The sequence below is a fragment of the Dunckerocampus dactyliophorus genome, chromosome 19 (genome assembly GCF_027744805.1).
Source record: "Dunckerocampus dactyliophorus isolate RoL2022-P2 chromosome 19, RoL_Ddac_1.1, whole genome shotgun sequence".
Classification (NCBI taxonomy): domain Eukaryota; kingdom Metazoa; phylum Chordata; class Actinopteri; order Syngnathiformes; family Syngnathidae; genus Dunckerocampus; species Dunckerocampus dactyliophorus.
In genome coordinates this window covers 2,988,367-3,011,468 of record NC_072837.1, presented here as the reverse complement: position 1 = coordinate 3,011,468, position 23,102 = coordinate 2,988,367, and the positions used below count along the sequence as shown (strand labels likewise).

Sequence of the window (23,102 nt, the reverse complement as noted above, 5' to 3'; positions counted from 1 at the left end):
GATAATGTAGCAACACACACGGCCTCCATCACAATTTATTGTTTTATTTTTTTTTTACATTTTTCATTTCTTTAAAACAATTTTCCAATTTATTGTTTTCTTTGTTTGTTTTTTACATTTAAATTTGTTTTTGTAATGGCACCATATAAGGCTACCAGTTATCGCATAGAGGAATCATTATGCAAGGTAGAGTTAATGTAGCAAAGCTTACTGCTTCCGTCACTATTGAAAATGTTTTTTATTTAAAAATTCAGTTTTTTTTTTTTTACAATTTTGAATTTTTTTTAAATGTTTTTTTTTTTTTTTACTTTTTTGTGTTTTTCTACACACACTGCTACCATCCCAATTTTTTTTAAATGTATGTATTAATTTTTTTTCTTTACATTATTGTAATTTTTTTATTCTAATTTTTTGAAATAGTTATACAGTTTATTGTTTTTAAACCTTATTTACAACACTTACTGTTTTCGTCACAATTTATTGTTTTTGTTAATGGTTTTGTTAAAATGTTGTTACATTTTTTAATTAATTTTTAACAATTTTACAATTTTTGAATTTGTTTTTTTATTTTGTTGCACTTACATAATTTTTTTGTAATGCCACCATAGAGGAAAAATGATGATGATGACCATAGAACAGGATACAATCATCTATTGCAAGGTAGCGATAATGTAGCAACACACACTGCTTCCATCACAATTTATTGCTTTTTTAAATGTTTTTATTAAACACATTTTTTGGACATTTTTGAATTTGTTTTTGACAACATTTACATTTTTTTTATGCAACCATATAAGACTACTGTTATAGCAAAGAGGAAAAATGATGCCTATTGCAAATTCGAGATACAATTGATTGTTTTTTAAAAACATCTTTTTTTTTTTTTTTTACATTTTTGTATTTTTTTTTTTAATAAAAATTTTAAAAAGTATTTTTACAGTGTATTGTGTTTAAACCTTATTTACCAGCCATTAACTTCTTTTCACATGTGGCTGGCAGTTAAGAGTGTTAAATATACACCGAAAACATTGTTTGTGTTGTTGTGGCGACAGTTCAATTCAAACATCTTTTTTGCTGACTGACTTGTCTTTTTCTGTGTTTGTGTGAAGGGCGATGTTGCTAACGAAGTGGAGACGGAGCAGATCATCAATGATGCCTCAGTTATGTCGTTCACAACAGGAAGTTACTCCTCGTATGTCCAAGTACGTGGTTCGGTCCCGCTCTACTGGTCCCAGGACATTTCCACCATGATGCCCAAACCCCCAATACGATGTAAGATATACTGAAAGTACTTATTATTTTCATTGTTTTGCACTTTAAGCCAAAGTGTAATATTTAAACCTGATCATTATTATTTTTGTATAGACATACTTTTGTGTACGGTACCTAAAGAAGTGGTATGTATCGGTGGGCAGGGGAAATGAAACATGTCTCAACCTTTTAATGGTTAGCCATGCTGTGAATGTATTTTCATACCACTCTATGAAATCATTGTAGCAGCTGCCCTCATCTCCAAATAGCCTTGTTTATACTGTAGGCATGGAAGAATATGATACAGACCATTATTTTAAAGCAAGAGAACAGCTTTTACCAGGGGTTGGACTTCTCAACTACAGGCTGATAGGGGGAACATTGTCATATTGTAGCCATTGTACACAAAACCAAGGCCACAGGCAGCTGATGAGGTCCTCCACACTGATGACACCGGGGACTTCTTCGAGTGTTTCAGTGTGTGTGTGGACTGAAGGTTTTACGTACAATACCCGTGTCCAATAATAATCAGCCTGTTATCCTCCCCTCCTTTGTGCACATATGTGTACTGGACTATATCAGGTATTGTCGAGAAAGCCAGTGCTGTCAAGGTAAGCTCCGAGCAGGGCTGCCTATTCCGATACCAATCATCCATGAGGGAGATCGGCCGATACCGATCATAGGCTTAAGTGTGCATGTTTAAATTTATATATGATGAGTGCTACTGGCCAGGGACGCCGTATAGGGGGGAAGAGTTAGGACATTTTTGTAATTAATAAAATAAATAAAAACGTGGGGCCCAATGTGATATTTAGTTTTTTAAAAAAATTTTTCCCATGAGGCCAAACCAAACCAAACCACGGGACAACTGAATATAAAAGTGTGGTGCATGATGTCCATTCCACTTCCAGTGAATAGTTTTATTTCATTTCACTGCTTTTTTTTTTCTTACAGTTAACTTTTTTCACACTTGTGTAACAGTTTCAGATGTTTAAATATTACTTAAAACATCGTACAGTTAACAAAAACGTTCTGATGGTCACGGTTTGACCCTGAAACGGATAAAATCAGTGTGTATTGTTTTCTTTGAGAACAATTTGCATAAGTTTTTTATGGCTCCATTTTATAATATCGCTCCCTTATCCCGATCTAAACATGACATTGGCTCACACACTCCCGTTAGTGTCACACCAAATATCCATCAAGGGAAAGAGTAGCTGCTAATTTTGTATATCAACCACTGTTGTAGTCTATTATCTCTCATTGTGTTGCTCCCATTATTATCCTTCAGGCTGTTTGTCCTCTCGTGGCTCCTTACAATGTTCAACAGACAAATTAGATGACTTCAACCAACATCCGACAGACAATCCAGATCTTAATAAAAGTGTAATACAACCTCGACCATGATACAAGCGGTGGAAAATGACTTTTATTCTATGACTGAATCTGAATCTAGGTCAGTGATGTAGCTTAGAGAGAATTTGGACAGACGTCTGAACAGCAGAGTGTGACCCTCACCTTGTCTCACTCTTGTGCCATCACTTCGTGTTGCATAAGGAGCCTATTTATAAGATGTTTTGATGACTTCATTCAAGCGAGCAAATGTCTCTCAGCTGTGAGATGCGCATCGGAAATGGAACTGGAATATAACAAGAATGCAACTCATTGTTTTTAACTCACTGAGGCCCCAGGTTTATTTTAAGGAAGTGTTTGGTGTGCAAAATAAAGTCAAAGGAAATATGTAATTCATAAGGTATTCAGTGCAATCTTTCTGAAATGTGTTTTACCTCTCTTGCAGTGGACCAAGCAGACCCATATGCCCATGTCGCTGGCCTCCATTTTGATCAGATGCTGCAGCGGTTTGGATCACCAATCATCATCCTTAACCTGGTCAAGGTATGCTACGATCAAATGCGCACACATGCTGTACATACACTTCAAGAAGGAATCCTACTGCGCGGAAATTCAGTTATCACAGTCGGGTCTGGAACCACTGAACTTGCAATCAACGATGGATTACTGTTCGTGCCCCTGCAAAGACGTTGTCTTTTTACCAATCTTGCTCAAATTTTACAGACATGAGCTTGCCAGTCCCCTAAAGGTGTCACGATTCGGCTAAACACCTTAAAGTTACAGTAGTTTTGGAGAGAAATTTCAAGTCAAGCTGACTTACAGGGTTTCATAACAGCGCCGCCATTTGGCATTTGTCCGTAAAATAATAGCACAGGCATCACGGTAGGGGTGCATGTTTGGACAAATTGTGTGGAGTGGTTAAGGAGTAGAAGAGTTCCACAAACACATAAACACAGTCATGACTGTACTGTAGTTGTGTATGGTTATTATAGAATGAGTTAAAGAGTCCAAAGACAGCCTGAGACATTTGTAGAGCATTGTAATGTATTTAATTTAGTATTAAATCACCTCCAACCTTTCAAATTGTCATCATTTGGCTTTTAAATGGTTAATATACAGTAGGTCTTGTATGAATTATTAATTTAAATTGCTTGAGTGCCTGAGTGAGTAGACAGGAATCACTCAGCAGTAAGTTATTGTTTTGGAATTGCTTACTCAAAGCCCCAAAAGGCAGTTCAGCAGTGACTGTTAGTTGTCGTGAAGACGTGCTGCATGATCACAGGTGACTTCCTCAATGTTTTTTGATTGCAGACAGCTGAAACATTACCTTGCCTTTGGCAATGCTGTTGAAATCCACAGACGGAAACCCATTTTTCTGCACCATGTCCCCAAAACTGCTCTAGAAATGTGTGATTCCATACACAAAAGCTTCATCGCTGCACGCAAAACAGCATAATGGGGTGCACACTCCCGTGCGCTCGCTAGCTTGGGTTTCATGCTCACGTTGTCTCTCGCATGGGGAGCCGTGAGCGCAGGGACCAATCGGAGGCCTCCTAGATCCACACAAGCTGCAGCCATGTGATATTTGCAACTGTGGGGATTAAGAGAGGGGAACACCGCCACCCCTCCCCAACCCTGACTTATACACAGCACCCTCCCTGCCATATGCCAGGTGGACAGACACACAGAAGAAATAGTGGGCAATTAAGCATAAAATCATGACAGTCCATCTCCCAGAGGTGGAGGCTCGTCCTGCGTGGTCCTGTCATGGCTTTAGTGGACACGTGGCCCCGCATGTGCGTTGCTCTTTCTACCATGTTACTTTAAAAGGAAGAATGCATTGCACCTTGCACAAAGAGAAGGTGTAAAAACATTCAGGCAAGGTATCAAGCAAGGCTCATCATTATTTTGTCCCGGTGCTTGTGTGAGCAAGTTGCCATCCTCGATCATTATCCTTGATTATTAACGTGGCTGCCATGCACTGGTTTGGACCACTCCACCGTGCACGTGTGCTTTGTCGAGTGCATGTGCGCATTTATTTGCTGTAGTCTCTCATCAGCTTCTTAGGAGATGTTTTTTGTATCTGTATGTTTGTGTTTGCATACATGTGCCAGACAGCATGACACGCTCTGCTGAAAGGTGAGGAAAGGCGACACTAATTTGACTGGTCGCCGTGATGAGGCTCTGTCACTGGGGACGTGTGAGTGGAGATGTGATCTGTTAAATGATGCATCCAAGCCTATTATCATCCTGGATGATCGCTGCGAAGAGAGAGAGAAAAAAAGAAGTGACCGACGAAGTGTGGAGAAAAGTACATGTAAAGATAACTTAATGGGCCGTGTCATTAATTACACTTCATTGACACTGTGTGTGTGTGTGTGTGTGTGTGTGCGCGCTTCATTGTGAATAAGCTGTGCAGGTAATCATTTAATTCAGGTTGTACACTTTGTTTCTTACATCTTCAATGCATAACACGACATTTACATGTTACATAGGCCACTTAAAGGAAAAGTGCATTTTTTTTTTTCAATTTTATCCCTCATCCACAATCATGTGAGACATGAACACACATCTTTCTATTTTATGTGCATTCTAAAGATATAAAAACAGCTAAAAAGAGGCAGCTAAGAATACATGTAATGGGATGCAGCTATTCCGCCTATAAAGCCTTCTGAAAAGACCTCCAAAAAGCGCCAACAACGCTCCATTTAAAATAACGTATTTTCAACTCAATGGCATTATTTTTTCTCATAATGAGTTTATTCTCATAAAATTGCAACTTTTTTCTTCTTAGAATACAATTTTTTTCTTTTACTATTTGACACTATTCTTGTAAAATTACAGCTGTTTTTTAAAATTCGATTTTACATTCTTTCTTGTAAATTTTTCTTCTCTTAATTATGACTTCATTCCTGTAATATGACTTTTTTTCCACAGTCTAATTTTGCAAAAATTACAACTTTATTTGCTGTTTTGTTTGTTTCTCATAATATTACGACTTTAAAAAAGTATTTTTTATTTAACATTTAAACTTTATGCTACTAAAATGACACTATTTTTCCTCGTAATATTACAATGTTTTTCAGGTAAAACTATGACTTTTTTTCTCTTAATATTTTGAATTTATTCCTGTAAAATCACGGTGCTGTTTTTTTATTTTATTTTTTGCTCTTCTTGTGTTTTTTTATTTTTTATTTTTCATGTTAAATTATATTTTAGAATGCCGCGGGCCGCTAATGGCCCCCGTGCCACCCCTGGGTTAGGTAATTAAAAATGCTTTAAAAGCAAAAACATCTACTACGAAAACCACACCCATTTAAGTAAAAGAAGAAAGAATACTTTTGTCTTTATAGTGTTTATCCATCAGTCAGGGCTCCTTGCTTCTTCTCTCTGGAGAAGACCTGTTGACAGAATGCATTAAAGCTTACATGCCTCATGCATGTATATGCATCTACTTGTATCCTCACAGGATCCTTTTTATACAGCAAGGAATTGTAAAATAGCTGCACATTAATGCCCCCCCCACATCTTTTTTAGCTCATGGAAGCATACCTACATAGATCATAATAGCATACATTTGACATGCATCTCTTTGTTGTGTTGCAGAAACGAGAAAAAAGGAAACATGAAAAGATTTTGAGTGAAGAGCTGTACCCCGCTGTGATCAACCTCAACCAGTTCCTCCCGCCGCAGCACTGCATCGACTACATCGCATGGGACATGGCCCGCTACACCAAGAGGTGGGGACTGCTGTAGACCCAAGCTTTGTTGGTGTGAAACTAAAGTGATGTTTTTGAAATGTGATTTAATATTTACATTTGGAAACATGATAATAACTCTTGCAATATTTATGATGGCATACAGTCGTTGCTCGTTTATCACGGTTAATTGGTTCCAGACCTGACCGCGAAAAGTAAATTTCCGCAAAGTAGGAACCAATATTCATAAATGGAATATTTTCATACTTAGAGCATAGAGAACCTATTTTTTAAGCCATTATTAGAGTCCTCTAGACATGAAATAACACTCCTGTAGTCTCGTTTACACTTCCATCCATCTTCTATGCCGCTTATCCTCACTAGGGTGGTGGGTATGCTGGAGCCTATCTCAGCTGCCTTCAGGCAGCCCGGACTGGTTGCCAGTCAATCGCAGGGCACATGCAGACAAACAACCATTCACGCTCACATTCATACCTATGGACAATTTAGAGTCGCCAGTTAACCTAACATGCATGTTTTTGGAATGTGGGAGGAAGCTGGAGAACCCGGAGTAAACCCACGCACGCACGGGGAGAACATGCAAACTCCACACAGAGATTCCCAAATCCCAACGGAGATTCGAACAACCTATACACTTGTATTACCCAATATAGTAGATACAATAATGGGAAAAAAACTAACCTTAAGACATAAATAAAATAAGATAGACTCATACGTTAGCATTGACAGTGTACTTCCTGGTGGATATTGTCTCATCAGTGTAACGTTACAGACCAGTGTTGAATACTACCCAATTGCCACTATTTGTGGTTAAGTAGAGACTCATGCCGCACTTCATTCGCTTCAACATGCAGAGAACACATGCAGTGAACATTCACACAGGAGCTGCTGTCAGCCACTCTCTACACTGCTAACCTGCTGCTCGCGCTCAGCTAACAGTCAGCTTTAGCTAGCTGACATCACTTCCAAGGCCCTGCTTCTTCAAGGCGCACACAACATAACCCTTGTCTCTTTAATAGTAGCACAACATTCAAATCACACTGTAACCGTGTTATTGTGAGCAATGAGGGGTTGCGTTCAAAGACAGTTTCAAAAAAAGTTTGATTCTCATGTTTTGAATGTATTTTCTGGGATTTTCGAGTATATTTAAATGTAACACATTTTACTTCTGCATTAAGAGTTACCAAGTGAGTGATAAGAATATCCACTTGTTGTTCATCTTTGTCTTTCTGGTTATTTGGACCACACATACACGCATAATAAATCTGTTGTTGTGATGTTCGGAGTTTGGAGTATCTGTGAATGCACCTCGAGTGTGGTGAGAATGGCAGAGAAACGTTTGCGAGCTGGAGATACAATATGGTGTTGGAGTTATAAAAGAGCGTCTGCCATCATAACAGATGCGTGTCTTGCCGCGATGCGCATACTTCAATTACGCTAAACAGTTCAACACAATTAATGATATAAATCATGATTGATATAAATCGCCATTAATGGGTCGTTTTCGAGAGCACCAATATATTATAAGTCTGTGCTACCTTTTTGTAAATGTAAACAATGTTTTCCCCTCCTTTCCAGTAAACTGTGCAATGTTTTGGACCGCCTGAGCATGATTGCAGAGAATGTGGTGAAACGTACCGGTTTTTTCGTGAATCGATCAGACTTCTACTGTCACACCCTCAGGCCGGATGACAGGTGAGACCTCGTTACTTCCAGCAAGGAAAGCGAGTGGCAGGAGGTTATGGGTTGTGATCATTTTTTCCCCCAACATGAACTGTATTAGTTTGTGTAAGCCAGCAGGGGTGTCCAAACCTTTTCCAGCAGGGCCATATACTGAAGAATAAAAAGGATGCCAGCGCCACTTTGATATTTTGTCGTAACTTTCTTATTAAATAATCTTCTTTTATAATCAAATTTTGTTATTGTAATATTATGACATTATTCCCATAATATTTTGGGATGTATATTTTCCTCAAAATATTTATTTTATAAGTTTATTATCGTAATTTTTTTTCCCTCAATATTTTGACTTTTTTTCTCATAAAATTACAGCAGTTTTTTTTCTATTTCTGCAGTTTTTTTTCCAACAGTTCAGCTTTCTTCTTGTGTTCTTCTCTGAATATTATGACTTTATTGCTATAATATTTTGACTTTATTCCTATAATATTATAATTTTTCCACAACTTTATTTTGTTTTGTTTGTTTCTCATAATATTGCAACTTGAAAAAAATAATGTCTTTTTCTTTTCATTTCAACTTTATGCTACTAAAATGACAATTTTTTTTTTCTCATTAAACTACAATTTGTTTTCCCAATATTTTCACTTTATTCTTGCAAAATGACTGCTGTTTTATCATTTTTGCTCTTGTTTTTTTAGTTTTCTTGTTATATTATATTTTTAGAATGTGCCACGGGCCGATAAATAAACAGCTGCTGGCCGCAAATGGCCCCCGGGCCGCACTCTGGATGCCCCTGGTGTATGCTAAACCGCACTCAAAAGGGTGAAAATTTGGCAAAACATGCACCCCTTCTGTGTTGCCTATTACTGTATTTCCTGACAAATACTCCATATGGTGGCGCTGTTATCTGACCCCTTAAGTCAGATAGACTGAGCTTGTCACACAGCTCTACAAAACACCCGCCGTAACTTCTGGGTGTTTAGCAGAATCACCACACAATTTGGTACACACCTTTTAGGGGGCTGACGAGCACATGTAAGTAAAATTTGAGCGCGATTGGTTGAAAAGCATGGACGGCATCAAGCAAAATGTCTTTGTCATGGGCAGGACTTAGTAACTAATTGTCCGTAAGTCATTGGCCATTTGTCTAATGATTATACAATTTTGAGGATATCCGTATTACATCTATGCTAGCGTGTCGTCCATAGTTCAGATGGCTACATTTATCGACGCTTCTTCATTTTCAAACTCCAGGGCTCTGAATTCTTAATGGAAATTATGCCCAGTGGCGGTTGTGCTTCTGCGAATGTTCCTCAAGCCAAGTAGATTGTCTCCCATGTCCTTATTGCAAGCCTCCTCCATTGTCTGCACATGTTAATGGCTTTGGCCTGACGTTTTGTTACATCACGAAAAGACCGCGCTACGGCCATATTTATTAGCTGTCTCGCTTTCTTTATAATGTGCACTCACGTTGTGACACTCCTTAACATGCTCAAGGACATGCACACAAATACCAAACACGTACAGTAAGCATGTGTGTGGATTCAGGTACACTGTAAGCTCCCCTACTGTGAAAACAGTGACTTTGTAGTGATGTTCTAATAGCAATAGGTCTCCCCAGGGCCTGTTTATGAGCATTAGTGTGTGAACAATCTAGAACAAGAGGCGCTCTCATGGGCGCTTTTGAAGTTGCAGGTTTTTATGACGTTATGAATGGAAAAACCTCTTTTCTCATGGACATGATATCGCTGAGGTGAGCCCACGCTGTATATACATTCACCACTTCAAGGAGGACAGCTTTGTAAAAAAAGAAAAAGAAAAAAAGCCTTCGCTACACATCTTAAAATAAAGCTTTCAGTCAGCTGCAGATGTGGGAGTTGTAGGTTTGATCATTTTGCTTTTTTTCAGCGATGATGCTGTTAAAATGTGAGTTTTATGTTTGCACTGTAGCTCACATAGCTATGCTAGTGTTTGTAACTCCTTCATGTTACATCAGGGGTGTCCAAAGTTGTTTTTATTAGCCCTTGGCACATTCGAAAATTATAATTGAATAAGAAAATTAGAAAAAAGAAAAAAAAAAACAACCACGAAAATGGAAAAATCTGCATTTTTTTTTTTTTTACAAGAATAAAGTCAAAATATTAAGAGAAAAAAGCTATAATCTAACAAGAAAATTAATAATTTTACAAAAATAATGAAAAATTTTAGTACCATCAAGTTGACATTAAAGAAAAAAGACACGTTTTTTCAAGTCTTTATTATGAAAAACAAACAGAACAACAAAGTTGTCATTTTTGGAGAATCAGATGGCGGAAAAAGATGTAATGCTACAAGAAGAAAGTCAAAATGTTATGGGAATAAAGTCATAATTACGAGAAAAAAATTGAAGAAAGTTCAATAAAACCCCCAGCAGAAATGGAAAAACAACAGCTGTAACTTTACGACAATAAAGTCAAATTGTTTAGGTAAAAAAATTATACTCTACAGAGATAAAAAAAAAAAATTACAATTTTACGAGAATAAACTTGGAAAATGTAATTTTAGTAGCTTTGAGTTGAAATATTAAAGAAAATATATGTTACCTTTAGAAACAAAACAAAATAAATGTCATTTTTGGAATATTAGGTTGGGTTAGTGAGTAAATTTATGTGAGTAAAGTCAAAATATTATGGGATTAAAGTCATAATATTCTCAAAAGAAATATTACAAACATTTTTTAAGAAGAAAGTTGAAATGTTTGGAAAATGAAAAAAAAAAAACAATAGCAAAAATGGGAGAAAAAAGAGCAAAGAGTAAAGTTGATACTGATATTGGGCTTTTTCACCAATATCACAAAGCTGAAATGCAGTTCTTTTTCTTGAACTTCTTAGCATCTTTACAAAATGGCCCTTGCAACCTTTCATTTTTCAGTACGTACGTACACACCTGTGTTCCATTGTTACATGTGATATATGGTAGTCATTCTTCACCAGTGGGTTGCCGTTTTCAGTGGCCAAAATGAAAATAAATGTAATGACCTGATGCCCGTGAATACACTCCACCTTCTTGTCTGTGCTATTTGCTATGCCTCCACGAGGTGCATGTCTTGTGTATGGCTGACTTTGTCAAGCTTGAGAAGGGGAGGATGACGTGCCGTCAGTCCAACACACAGCTGCAGATATCTGCTGCAGAAGAGCAAATATGAGGTGTTTGAGTTGAAAAATCTCCACAATTTGGGACGCTCTTTTCATTGAGGGATGATGCTGGGTCCAGCAGTCAAACCTGTTGAGAACCCCTGATATATGACATCTATTTGTTACAGTGTATACTGTATATGTAAAAAGTGCACACCAGTGTTCCCAGTAGGGCTTACTAAAATCACTTTTAAACTGTCTAAATTCCAGCATCAACACTAGACTTTGCACAACACACTTCCAATACACTATTGTGGGACCGCTGAGACGTATTAAAATTGTTGAAAAACAGACAAGACCTTTAACCTTCACTGTGCATCCTTGTACAGTGTGTAGCCTAACTGTTTTTCCTTTCACCAAGCATCGAATTTGTTTATTTTCTTTGAGGTTGAAGGCAGCCTTTCTTCACCAGGCAATTCTCACGTGTTAATGTTTTTTTTTTAATGAATACCAAGTGCAGCTGCACTTGACAAATTTCCTTTTGGTTTGAGGTTAAAGTTTGAGGACACAATGAAAAACTGTCCTTTAGTTCTTAAGTCTTTTCTGTTTTTGTCTTTTTGTAGTTTTTTCTTCTTGTCTTTCACAGCTTTTTACTGACTGTTATTTTGGACTACTTTGCCAGACATGCCAACATGGACGCATTTTGTACACGGCACGCATTTTGACCTTTAAATATCTAGGTGTCCGTGGGAAATCAAATAATTTGAATTGGCCAACATGCTAATCACTTGGCCACTTTCTCTTTTTTGTTATTACAAAAGAAAAAAAAAATGCCATAGCGCTCTCACCCCCACCCAACGCCTCATGCAAGCTTTAGATTTTTGTAAAAAATCTTCATGGTTGGCAGGTGTGCTTGGTATTATTATGCCACTATTTTAAAATTGAATATTTATGTGTTAATGATCTACGAAACATTTCTGAATGCAATATACCAAACTTTTTCCACCGAAGGGAAGGACTCCTGTTGAAAAATTAAAGGATTCAAGGGCCACTGTGAGATTTTGCCAAAAAAAACGACATCTCAGCTTTGTGATGAAAAGGTGAAGGTGAAGAAGTGTATTATTAGAATCAACAAAACAGCTGCTGGTCACAAATGGCCCCCGGGCCGCACTTTGGACACCCCTGAACGAGATGTACTACTATGTACAGACACGTTGGCTTAACAGTAGTAAAAGAATGGCTGTAGTGGACTAATTTAATTTAGTTTCTGTGCATTTTGTTTTCTGTGCATTTTTTTTCCCCACAGATGGGGAGATTTGGGTGGACACATTACAGTCCGAGGACGGGTGCAGGTTAGTTTGCTTAACCAAATCTGTATTTATTTGAATTTCCAGTTAGATGTTCTGGGGATTTTCGTGGAATTCTTGACATTAAACCAAAAATCAATAGTGCGAGGCCCTGACGTAGTGTGTGACCTGTCATCCCTGGTGTTTGTCTTCCTAGACTGGTGTGCTGCGGACCAACTGCGTGGACTGCCTGGACCGAACCAACACCGCCCAGTTCATGGTGGGCAAGTGTGCGCTTGCTTATCAGCTCTATGCACTGGGAATGATTGACAAACCCAAACTCCAGTTTGACACTGACTGCGTGAGGTAACAGCTCTTTCTTTCAATTTTCTGTTACAAATAAAGGTTTTTCTGTCCACTGATACTTTTATAAGTGACAGATTAACGGCCTCTGTAAATACATCAATATGTGTCAGAAAAAAACCTGCTAATTTAGGATTTTTCATTAATGAGCCTCCCCATTAGTGGCAGTAAAGTAGCATGTGCAGCAGCCTTAATCACATAATCCATAACCCAATCCTCTCAAATGTCCCCTAAAGCAGGTTCTCTTTTTTTTTTTTATCTCCCGACACACCCAAACACACACACACAAACGCACATCTGTCTCTTGATAGCGTACATTGTGTCCAATGCCGCTCATATCATCTCAATGAATTTCTGCTTGTATGTCTATTACCACTGAAGGTGCTGTTCTGAGTAGTTTGAATGGTTCGTGTGGTTACAGAGTGTGCTACTTCTCTAGGGACTTATAATAAAATGGGTTCAGGACCATTTTTTGTGTTTGTGTGGTTCGGCCTTTGAAATTTGACACAATGTTGTCCTTTTTTTGTCTCATACAATCAATGTTATATTTTCATCCTCTCCCAATCATTATTAAAATTGAAATAAAATTAAAATAGGCTGCTTTGTATAATAATATATCATTTTTAGGGCTGTCAAAAATAGCACGTTAATGGCGGTAACTAATATATTGAATTAATTACGTTCTAATTTTTTGCGTAATTAACACAAGCGTGTCATATCAAGCCACACCTCTCTGCTATGACGGCAGACAGAAGCACATGTGTAGAATCCCCACGCAGTCTATCTTTTATAGCTTTATTCCGACCTGAACACATCAACAGCAGGGCAATTCCAACAACATATACAGACATATACAACCGATTAATTTGATTAAAAGTTTTACTCATTTGACAGCCTTATCACCTGCTTCCAATTGTGTGGTCTTAAATATGTGTTTGTATGGTTCAAGCGTTGACATTTCACACATTTGCAATTTCCTTTATTTATTATATAAGGGTATGTTGTATCCATCCATTTTCTATACCGCTTCATCCTCATTAGGGTCGCATGTCATGCCAAAACATGCATGTCCAAAATCACAATTTTTTGCAATTCAGGGCCATACTGTATAGATCATGCTTTCATATGTCCCATTTTCCTTCTTATACATAGTGCGATATGTTATAAGTCCAAAATAAGCTACATAACCAAAAAAGTATTTCTTTGAGCAAAACCAGGCCATATTTTGTGTGTTTCAGATTGTTTGAGGAGCTGTATGAGGACCATGGAGACACCCTGTCGCTCCAGTATGGCGGCTCCCAGCTGGTACACCGGGTCAAGACCTACCGGAAGATTGCTCCATGGACACAGCACTCCAAAGACATCATGCAGACTCTGTCACGCTACTACAGCAACGCTTTCTCTGGTATGTGTTGCAAAGAGACATATGGGCACTCCACACTGCTCCTTCATCTGAATGCTCACACCCGGTCAATACTTATTTAGGCAGAGACTTTGTATTTTATGCAAAATATTGTATATTATATATTGTACTCTATAATGTATCCCCTTATAACATTGTTACAGCATCCAGGTTACCTTGGAAACCCTGAGCAGTCCAGTACAGGTGCTGCACATCTTGCACATGTGTAAATAAGTGATACATACGCTACTATAACACATGATATCAACACGACAAAGAGGCTCACAGTGGGGTTCATTACAAAGCAGAACATCTTCAAAGCTCAGTGCGTTTATTAGTGCTTCAAGGAGCTCCATACATGACAAAAGTGGCTTAGCTATGCCTGCGCTTTCCATTTGTGATCATTGTTAACAGCGCCCTGATTTGTCCGACACAATATGTCTATGAAAATGCGCGTGAGTGAATCAGTAAAATGATTCAGCTAAAAATGGCATCTACAACTCCAGAAATGGCCATGATAGCTGTGGGTTGTGCATTAAGACGCGCTACTTGACATTGTAAGTCTTATTTAGTTGCGTGTGCCTTTTGACTCGTCATTTGCTCTATTTCGAAAAAAACAGGCATTTCTGCTTGGCCACTTGTCAAAGGTTGGTGGTGTTGAGGGTACACACACAAGCATCAGAGAGGGGCACAGCCATTTTCATACATTTACTCATGATTGCATTTCTTAGTCACACTAATGGAGAAGTCAGACCCTTTTTTTATATTGAGGGTATTTAACAAGCTCAATTTTAGGTACTAAGCTTTTAAGAAATTGATATCCATAATCCACTTCTGGATATTCTTGTAAAATTATGAATGTAATAATACTAATACTGTGTTCGAAAAACTATGACCTTCATTCTTCTAATAATACAAATTTATTCTTTTAAAATGACAGCTTTTTATTGTAACATTGCAACTTTATTCTCAGAAAATTTACTTTTTGTGCTAATATTACATCTTTTTTCTCAAGAAATTATGACTTTCATTTTTGCAACTTTATTCACTCCTTATTGACTTCTTTGTGCTGGTTCTGTTGGGGGCCAAATTTAAATACAATGGCGGACCTACACGGCACGCATTGCTTTATATAGATGCTTCACTGCTCTCCAGGTAAGCATTTTATTGCATTTCGCTGGTTTAATTTTCCTTCTTTAGTCTCTTGTCTGTGCATGGCATGACGTGCACCTCCCAAAAAAATCCTTGATCTGCGGCGATCCAGACTGACATACAGGCTGTAATCGTAGTGATTGTAGTACACCATTTTCTGTATGCATACGACTCGTTCAGAGGGCAAACAGCTCACCTCCGAGAACGCTTTCTCCCCCGATTGCATCGATTACGGTATTACGGTGTTATTTCTCTGTAAAAATTATGACCTTTGTTCTTGTAATATTAGAGTTTTATTCTCCTAAAATGACAGCTTTTTAATCAATATTACACCTTTATTCTCAGAAAATCACAGCTTTTTGTTCTCATACAGCTTTTATTCCTCGAGAAATGTTGGCTTTCTTTTTTGCGACTTTCTATCTTTTTGAAAGAAATGTGTGCTTGTTCTTCCCTTCCTTGTTTGTACTGGTTTGTATGGGGCCAAATTGTGATGCAATGACAGACCTGACAACATGTACGCATTTTTTTGTACACGGCACGCATTTTGACCCTTAAATACGCTTACACGTGTCACTGCTCTCCGGGTACACATGTAGTTGCATTTTGAGGTCAGTCTCTGCATCTCCAAAAAAAAATCCTCCAGCTACGGCAGCTACAGCAGATAGTTAAGGCTGTGATTGATCGACTTGTAGTACATTATCTCCTGTGTTGATACGACTCGTTCACAGGGCAGACAGCTCACCTCCGTGAACGCTTTCTCCTCGGATTGCATTGATTACGGTAGTTCCAGCTCCCCTTCTCTCCTTAACGGCCATCGTTCGCTCGCTACAGGAGACGCTAACGAGCTGAATAGTCGATGAGAGACATTCTGGTTGCACGCAGTTGATGTCACGTCATGTGCTCAACCCGTGCGGCCCAGGGGTCATTTGTCGCCTCTGTCTCGTTTGTTATTGGCCTGCGGCGCATTGTAGAAATCAAATTCAGCAAAAATGGGGAAAAAAAATACAGCAAAAGGCGTAATGTAATGAGAATACGTTATGTTGATAGTAGGAACTTTGTCTTTACATACGTATGTATCATCTCTCCAAGATCGGAAGTGAGTGTAAATATACAACAAAAAAAAAGCATGTTTTCCCAGATGCTGACCGACAGGATGCCATCAACTTGTTTCTTCAAGTCTACCAGCCGGCAGAGTCCAGCCCACACTTATGGGAGCTACCCACTGACTTCTACCTGCATCAGAAGAGCACCATGGCCCTTCCCATAGACAGACGCAGGTAAACACTCGTGTATAAGTAGGGCATGATGAGTTTTTCTGTGTTTTTCATGAATGTATTTGTCAGCGCTTGATTGGAAGTGTTTTGTTGGCTTTTGTTTTCCTTCCTGCTTGCAAAGTAAGACCCAATTTTCCACAGGCCACGAGGCACCTCGGTCATTATTCAGAGAAATGAACATGTCTGCATCTGAAATCACTTCTGCTGTCGCACACAGAGCTTTTTCAAAGTCACCAAAGAAGCACATGAAATTACAATCCGCGCATTCACTCAAATTGGTCATGCTGAATGAATAGGGAGTTGTGCAGTAGTAGGTCCAGCCTAGACAATTTGGTTATCTAGGTTATGCTGCGTCTCGGAGGAGTAGGGTACAGGCGGGACAGAAGCCATTACTTTTTTTGGATGTGGTGTTAACACATTTATGTATCTTGTCTTTGTTTCTCAGCTACACACTGTGGTGGTCAGAGGGGATACTGTCCTATCTTCCTGTCGCCTATGATGAAGGTAATGTGTTCAGTTCTATTCAAAACTTATTATATATTATAACTAGGGCTGTCAAAAATAACACATTAACGGCGGTAACTATAAATTATTTATTTATTTTATGATTTCTGCTCATTTGGGCCTGTTAATACATACAAATATTATATATAGTTGTGTCCTGTCACTTATCTTTCTGTTAATAAAATAAAATAAGCAAAGATGGGCATATTTCAGACATAGCTGCAAATGGTGCTTAATCATGATCAATTAATTCGAAAACTGTGATTAAAAAAATCATTTTTACTTTAACATTATATACTTTAAAAATCAAATTAAATTAAAGTTAATAATCTTTTCACAGCCCTAATTATAACTCCTGTTTTTTTAAATTACAATTATATTAATTTGAAAGATACAATCTAGTTTGTAAAACAGCATTAAGTAAGTACAAGTTGTTTCTTTCTTTGGAATTCTTGCTTGGCGAGAGAACACGCACACAGAAAAAATGCAAATTGTAGTTTTATACAGGAAATGACTTGCCCAGAACACAGGTCACAGGTTATTTGGATCACGTTCAAATCTTTTGTGTTTGTAACAGTACTTGAGACGTCAACATGGGCCAAAATTGGTAGCTGTTTGTTCTGGATGAAGTAATGACCTTTTTTTTATTTATCTGTTAACAGTTTCATTTAACTGTACTCGATTGTTGGAACAATCAACATAACATACATCAACCTAAACAGTATCATAAAGAAATGGAAGCTCCTGAAGGCATACAAAGCAAACTGACCCCGTTTTTGTGTGTGTATGGCTGCTTTGGTTCCCATAGTCCCTTGTGAAGAAACCATGAAGAAGGTGACAGTCAAGCGAGTGAACCATTTCGACGAGAGCACGGACATCTACACAGAGTTCTTCAAGCCTTACGAGCTGACCTCCTTTGACGACACCTTCTGCATAGCCATGACCAACTCTGCCAGGTGCGACACACTCGACCATGTGTTTGTGTTCTTATTGAAGTGACGCCTAATTGGTTTCCCCGCTCTCATTCGCTCTCCATTAAGAGAGTTCATGCCTAAAACAGTTGGAGTGGACCCGAGCCCTTTCACTGTCCGCAAGCCAGAGGAAACAGGAAAATCAGTGCTGGGGTGAGTCTCTGTGTCCAAATTGGTCGGGTTTTGTTGTTATTTTCCCTCTTTAGAAGTTCTGTGTCACTGTGCCCTGCTGCGATTGAATCACATACGGACGTGTTTTCTGTTAACCAGCAACCGAGGTTCTTCCATCCTTTCCTCATCTTCCCTGTCTGTCAGCACTGATTCCACCTCCCAGGAACTTAAATGACCTTTCCTGTAAAAGAGTATCGTTATAAACGTGCAGCTCCTGAACAGCAGAAGTCCAGGCTCAACTAGGGGCTTTACACTCCTATTCTTTGTTTACATCACATTGCTCAACTGTAATGCGCAGGCTACAGGATCACTGCAAGGACACGAGACGGCCACCACTTTAAACATCACATGCTACCGAGCTAACTACTTAGCCTCCAATATATTTATTCTAAACTGAAAAAAGGCTTTTAAACGGAGTCGGGAAGAAGGACAAAGTAAGAAGCCAAAAACTTACCACTTCCACACGGAACGAGAGGAGAACTTTTTTTCCCCACTATGTCATGTTGGACATGCCATGGCTGTCATGTCTCATCCATGTAACAATACTGACGCCTGGTGACCAGAATACTGCATATAGCTTGTCTTTCAAATGTTTGACTAATAACCACGGAGCGATGTTCGAACCGCGACGTAGCGAGGGACGACTGTACACATATGTAAACAAGTGGAGGATGCCAAGTGGGATACATTATGGTTGCATTTCTAGCTTGCAAGCCCAAACGCGCCAGTTTACTGTTTTACATGATGGATCGGTCTCACGCCTAATCTTGTTTGAAAAGATGAAAGACATTTTGGTTGAAAAATGACTCCATGTGTTTATCAAATATGAAATAGTCGCAGATTAATTTTCTGTCCGGCAACCGAATGAGTAGTTTGACTAATTGTCGCAGCAATAGAACAACATAACATTTAAGGAGTGGGACAGGAGGACACAACCGTTAGCGACATTAGCTGTGAGCTTCAGTGCTAACATTACATCACATTTTAACAACAACATTGTGCTAGGTTGACCTGTTTGTTGAAGAAAATGATCAAGCCATGTCTGTAGCTGACTGATGGATAGTTAGCAGGCCTCTAAGCATTTTTAAAGATGTGTAGCGAAGCCTGTTTGGTTTTTTTTTTCTTCTCCTTGAAGTGGTGGGCATATACACGGGGGCTTGTCAAACTCGAACTTCAAAATCACACGTTTGTGAATGGGGAGTGAGGGAGATGGTAGTTTTTTCTCACATTTGCTGCTCATAAACAGGCTGTAGGGATGCGCATTACTGTAAGAACGTTGTCAAAAAGGCAGTATTGCATAACAGGGGACCTTTAAAGTCAAATGTAAATGCTGTTATTGCATGTTAACACATCTGTGGCTTGCTTGCAGCAGTAAGAGCAACAAAGAAGAGACGCTCCTCCAGAGGAAGACAGCAGCGAGCGCACCTCCTCCGCCGAGCGAGGAGGCCATTTCCAGCTCATCCGAGGACGACTCCGAGGAGGACCGCGATGACGACGCCTCTGTCTCTCAGCGCTCCACCCCAATCAAACTTTATACAGATGGCGGAGAAAGCAGCCGCGCACAAGAGGTATGCCTCAAAGTCCTTTATTTGCAATATTATTCACCCCCCAAGGTCCAGGTAGCCTTAGGCTGATCTGTAGGACACATGGAGAGGGGATTTGGTCTTCTTTAGGACACCATGCGGTGCCTTGACGGCCTCTGTTTTGGGATTTTGCAATGATCATATACAGTATGCTGCCTGCATCAAACAACATGAGTGATGTATGAGATGCTAATGCTTAAATGCCACCATTATAGAGTGTGGCAAACTTCACCAGTCGTAGGGCATGAGCTAGCACTAAACACTACAATGTGGACGACAGGAGATGCTAATGTTTCAAAATACAATCATGCAACAAAATTTGTAATTACACTGTGGTTAAAATCATTACTGCAGAACCTCGGTTACCGTACGCCCCGGTTAGCAAAAAAATTAGCATTTTCCGCTTAGCATACAATATGGGCATGTCGTGTCCTGTCATTACACTGCGTAAGTCCACCTATGTTCTTCATGTGTTGTTATCACAAAACATCTTTTGTTATTTTCATTTATTCTGTGATTAATGAATTCAGTTATTATCCTCGCAGGCCTAGTGCCCACAAGACATTTTTTGTCTGAACCAGAGACCTTGTCACGTTTTAATCTCGCGAGATCTTGTGGCATGACATCTTGTGACACTCCTGTGAGTGACACAAGAGATGCTAATGCTTAGAAATACAATCATTCAGCTAAATTTGTGTAAAATCAATGTGGTAATTTCAAAATAAAAAAAACGTGATCATCTTTGTGTGCGGCAAATTTTGTAAAAGTCCTTTACTAGCAGTTGCGCCTTAGATAGCGCCTGAGCGCATGAAATTTGAATCTGAATAGCAGCTTTTGCATTACAACATCATCATTGCTATTGCTAAAAAACACATGAGGTCCACCAGTATTTGTGTTTTATATTTTGATGATAAAAATCCCGCCTATTGTTGTGTTAAAAAGAACAAAATGACACACTGACCTTTTATCTTGGTTTGTGTATTCATATTAGCCATTTTATTTGGAGCTATTCACCGCTAGCAGGGTTACAACCTCGCTGCATTACTATAATATATTATTATAATATAACTTTATATTCAGGTCAAATATGGACTTGTTTTTTTTCTTCATGTTTTTATCATGTAGGCTACCGAGTGGAGTTCATTTTACTCCCTATTTATGTCTCAGAAGCTTTTATCACTATAGCAGTATGTATTTCACGCCCCGGTGGACTGTTTCCGTCCGCCACTGACCCAGATTGCCGTAGTAGGTCAGTGTGTCAGGTGGATCAAGTGGAATCAGTCAAGCGCACTAATGAAATGCACCTTTTCAGTGCTTCCGATTTTAAATTGGTGAAGATGCCTACCGAAGGGTGCCGCTCAGGTCCTCAGAAATGATTCTTCAAGTTCAAACCAAACGGACCTGTCGTGCTGTCTCTCATCACCACTTTCCAACAATTCCAGCTCAAGCTTCAGCAAAATTGCGATGCTCGTCCTCCTGTTTTCAATTGGGACTGTTGAATTGTGCTACACTCCTAAAGAAGCGAATCCATAAAAACATCCGCTAGTTGTATAGTAATATTTAATAACTACTGAACTGCTAAGCGGCTCACATATTGAATCTTGGCCTAAAACGCGTCACCATGTTGACACCGGTCTGACAGTTCTGGCAGCTGACATTTGTTATCAGTTTCTCTGTTTCTGATTCACGTCGTATTTGATCAGCTGTGACATGACATTTTTCATTTGTGTGGCCCAGTTTGTTTATCAGCCAACGTCGGCCCGTTACGCAACAGTGTGACATTTTGTGAGTAGTGATGTTGTTGTTAACTTTTACTATTATTATAGTCGCAACCGTGACTATTTCCATTTAAATAATAAAAAATAATAATTTCCATTAGTTCTTATTGACTGAAATTTCAAACAAATCAAAAGTCAAGCAACTTTCTAGCTTAGCACAAAGTTTAGCAACACTGAGAAACTACAAGATTTAGTTATCAGCATCTTTTCAGTATTACTATTGATATCAGCTTAAGAGTAGTTCTTAGCATTTAAGGCCAAAAGTTGTCAGTTTCAGGCTTGAAAATTTCAAAGAACTTGCATATCCTTGCCTTGCTTAGCATAAAGACTACAAATATCGGGAAACTACTAGCTGGAGCTGTCACCATACAGTGGAAGCGCAGTTAGTGACACAAATCCGTTCCAGAAGATTTGACTACATAACCGAAACGGACGCTAACCAAATCCATTTTTCCCCATAAGAAATCATGTAAATCTGTTTCAGAAAGCCAAAAATGCTAACACCAAACACGTTTTTATAGTTTTACATGCATATAAATGATGAATGAAAGGGATAAATGAACACTTATGGTTACATTTACCTTCATTGAAGACGTGTTTCTTGGTGTAACTGTCCCAAAGACATGATGTGGCAGCGAGATCAACCACCACCACCCTCCTGTTTTGACATGAGGAGTTTCTTGAATTCAATAATGTTTCTCACCTCAATACTGCAACCCCAAATGGAGCCAAAGAAAGTTGCAAGTGCCAGCATTTTGATAAAGACTGCGAGAAACACATTTAGTCCTTTCATTCGTCATTTATATGCATTTTGAATTGTCTTGTTTTTTTTTTGAGACTTGTGGCATACATTAAGAACACAGTTGGAGTCACGCAGCATATAAGTAAGACAATGTAAGCAAACTGAGGCAAAATTTTGCTGTAAACGTAACAGAAAAACACGCTAACCGTGGCGTATGCTAACCGAGGTTCCTTCGATTATCTGATTATCGGTATAGTTTTTAAAAACATTTTGCTTAGCTTTTCTCTCCCCTTGTCTATCATGAATATGTTGGTTTTGGACACTCGCCTCTCACGTGTTGGGCACGCACCGCCTCGCTCACATGGGTCTCGTGTCGCTGCCTCCCAGCCCGTCCCCTCACAATAGATTGCCCGGGGAGCCTGAAGTACATAGTACTGTTGAAATATTTAAACGTCAGATCATTACTGTGTTTGCCATGTAATTACACTCATTTCATATTCCACCTCCATATGGCAGAACATGAGCTCGCATGTGCATGGGTGGATTTGTGCAGGTGTGTGTGTGCATGCGACTCTGCTGTTTCTGTTTGGGAGAGCTTGTGTGTGTTTTTGGGATTGTGTCGGTACTGCACGCGTGTGTGTTCACAGCTGGAGTTTCTTGGACCCGGTCCGAGAATCCCCTAACTCCTCGTTCTCTCCTCCCGGCAAGGCAGATCAATACAAATATAGTAGAAATTGAACGCATTATGGTAAGTATTTTT

The 23,102-nt window shown here is 38.9% G+C and overlaps 1 protein-coding gene across 5 annotated transcripts in view; it reads left to right on the top strand.

Annotated features, from left to right (window-relative positions):
- fig4a (FIG4 phosphoinositide 5-phosphatase a) overlaps window positions 1-23,102 on the top strand; it is a 45,357-nt gene that overhangs the window by 11,958 nt on the left and 10,297 nt on the right. For 4 of the 5 annotated variants that reach the window (XM_054761919.1, XM_054761917.1, XM_054761918.1 and 1 more), the window contains 12 exons: window positions 1,110-1,272; window positions 3,050-3,147; window positions 6,211-6,344; window positions 7,902-8,018; window positions 12,423-12,468; window positions 12,620-12,768; window positions 14,004-14,170; window positions 16,458-16,596; window positions 17,039-17,097; window positions 17,906-18,053; window positions 18,138-18,221; window positions 19,609-19,807. In XM_054761919.1, coding sequence (XP_054617894.1) covers window positions 1,110-1,272; window positions 3,050-3,147; window positions 6,211-6,344; window positions 7,902-8,018; window positions 12,423-12,468; window positions 12,620-12,768; window positions 14,004-14,170; window positions 16,458-16,596; window positions 17,039-17,097; window positions 17,906-18,053; window positions 18,138-18,221; window positions 19,609-19,807 — 1,503 coding nt within the window. The remainder of the gene's footprint in view (window positions 1-1,109; window positions 1,273-3,049; window positions 3,148-6,210; window positions 6,345-7,901; window positions 8,019-12,422; window positions 12,469-12,619; window positions 12,769-14,003; window positions 14,171-16,457; window positions 16,597-17,038; window positions 17,098-17,905; window positions 18,054-18,137; window positions 18,222-19,608; window positions 19,808-23,102) is intronic. The other variant, XM_054761916.1, reaches the window with a different exon arrangement.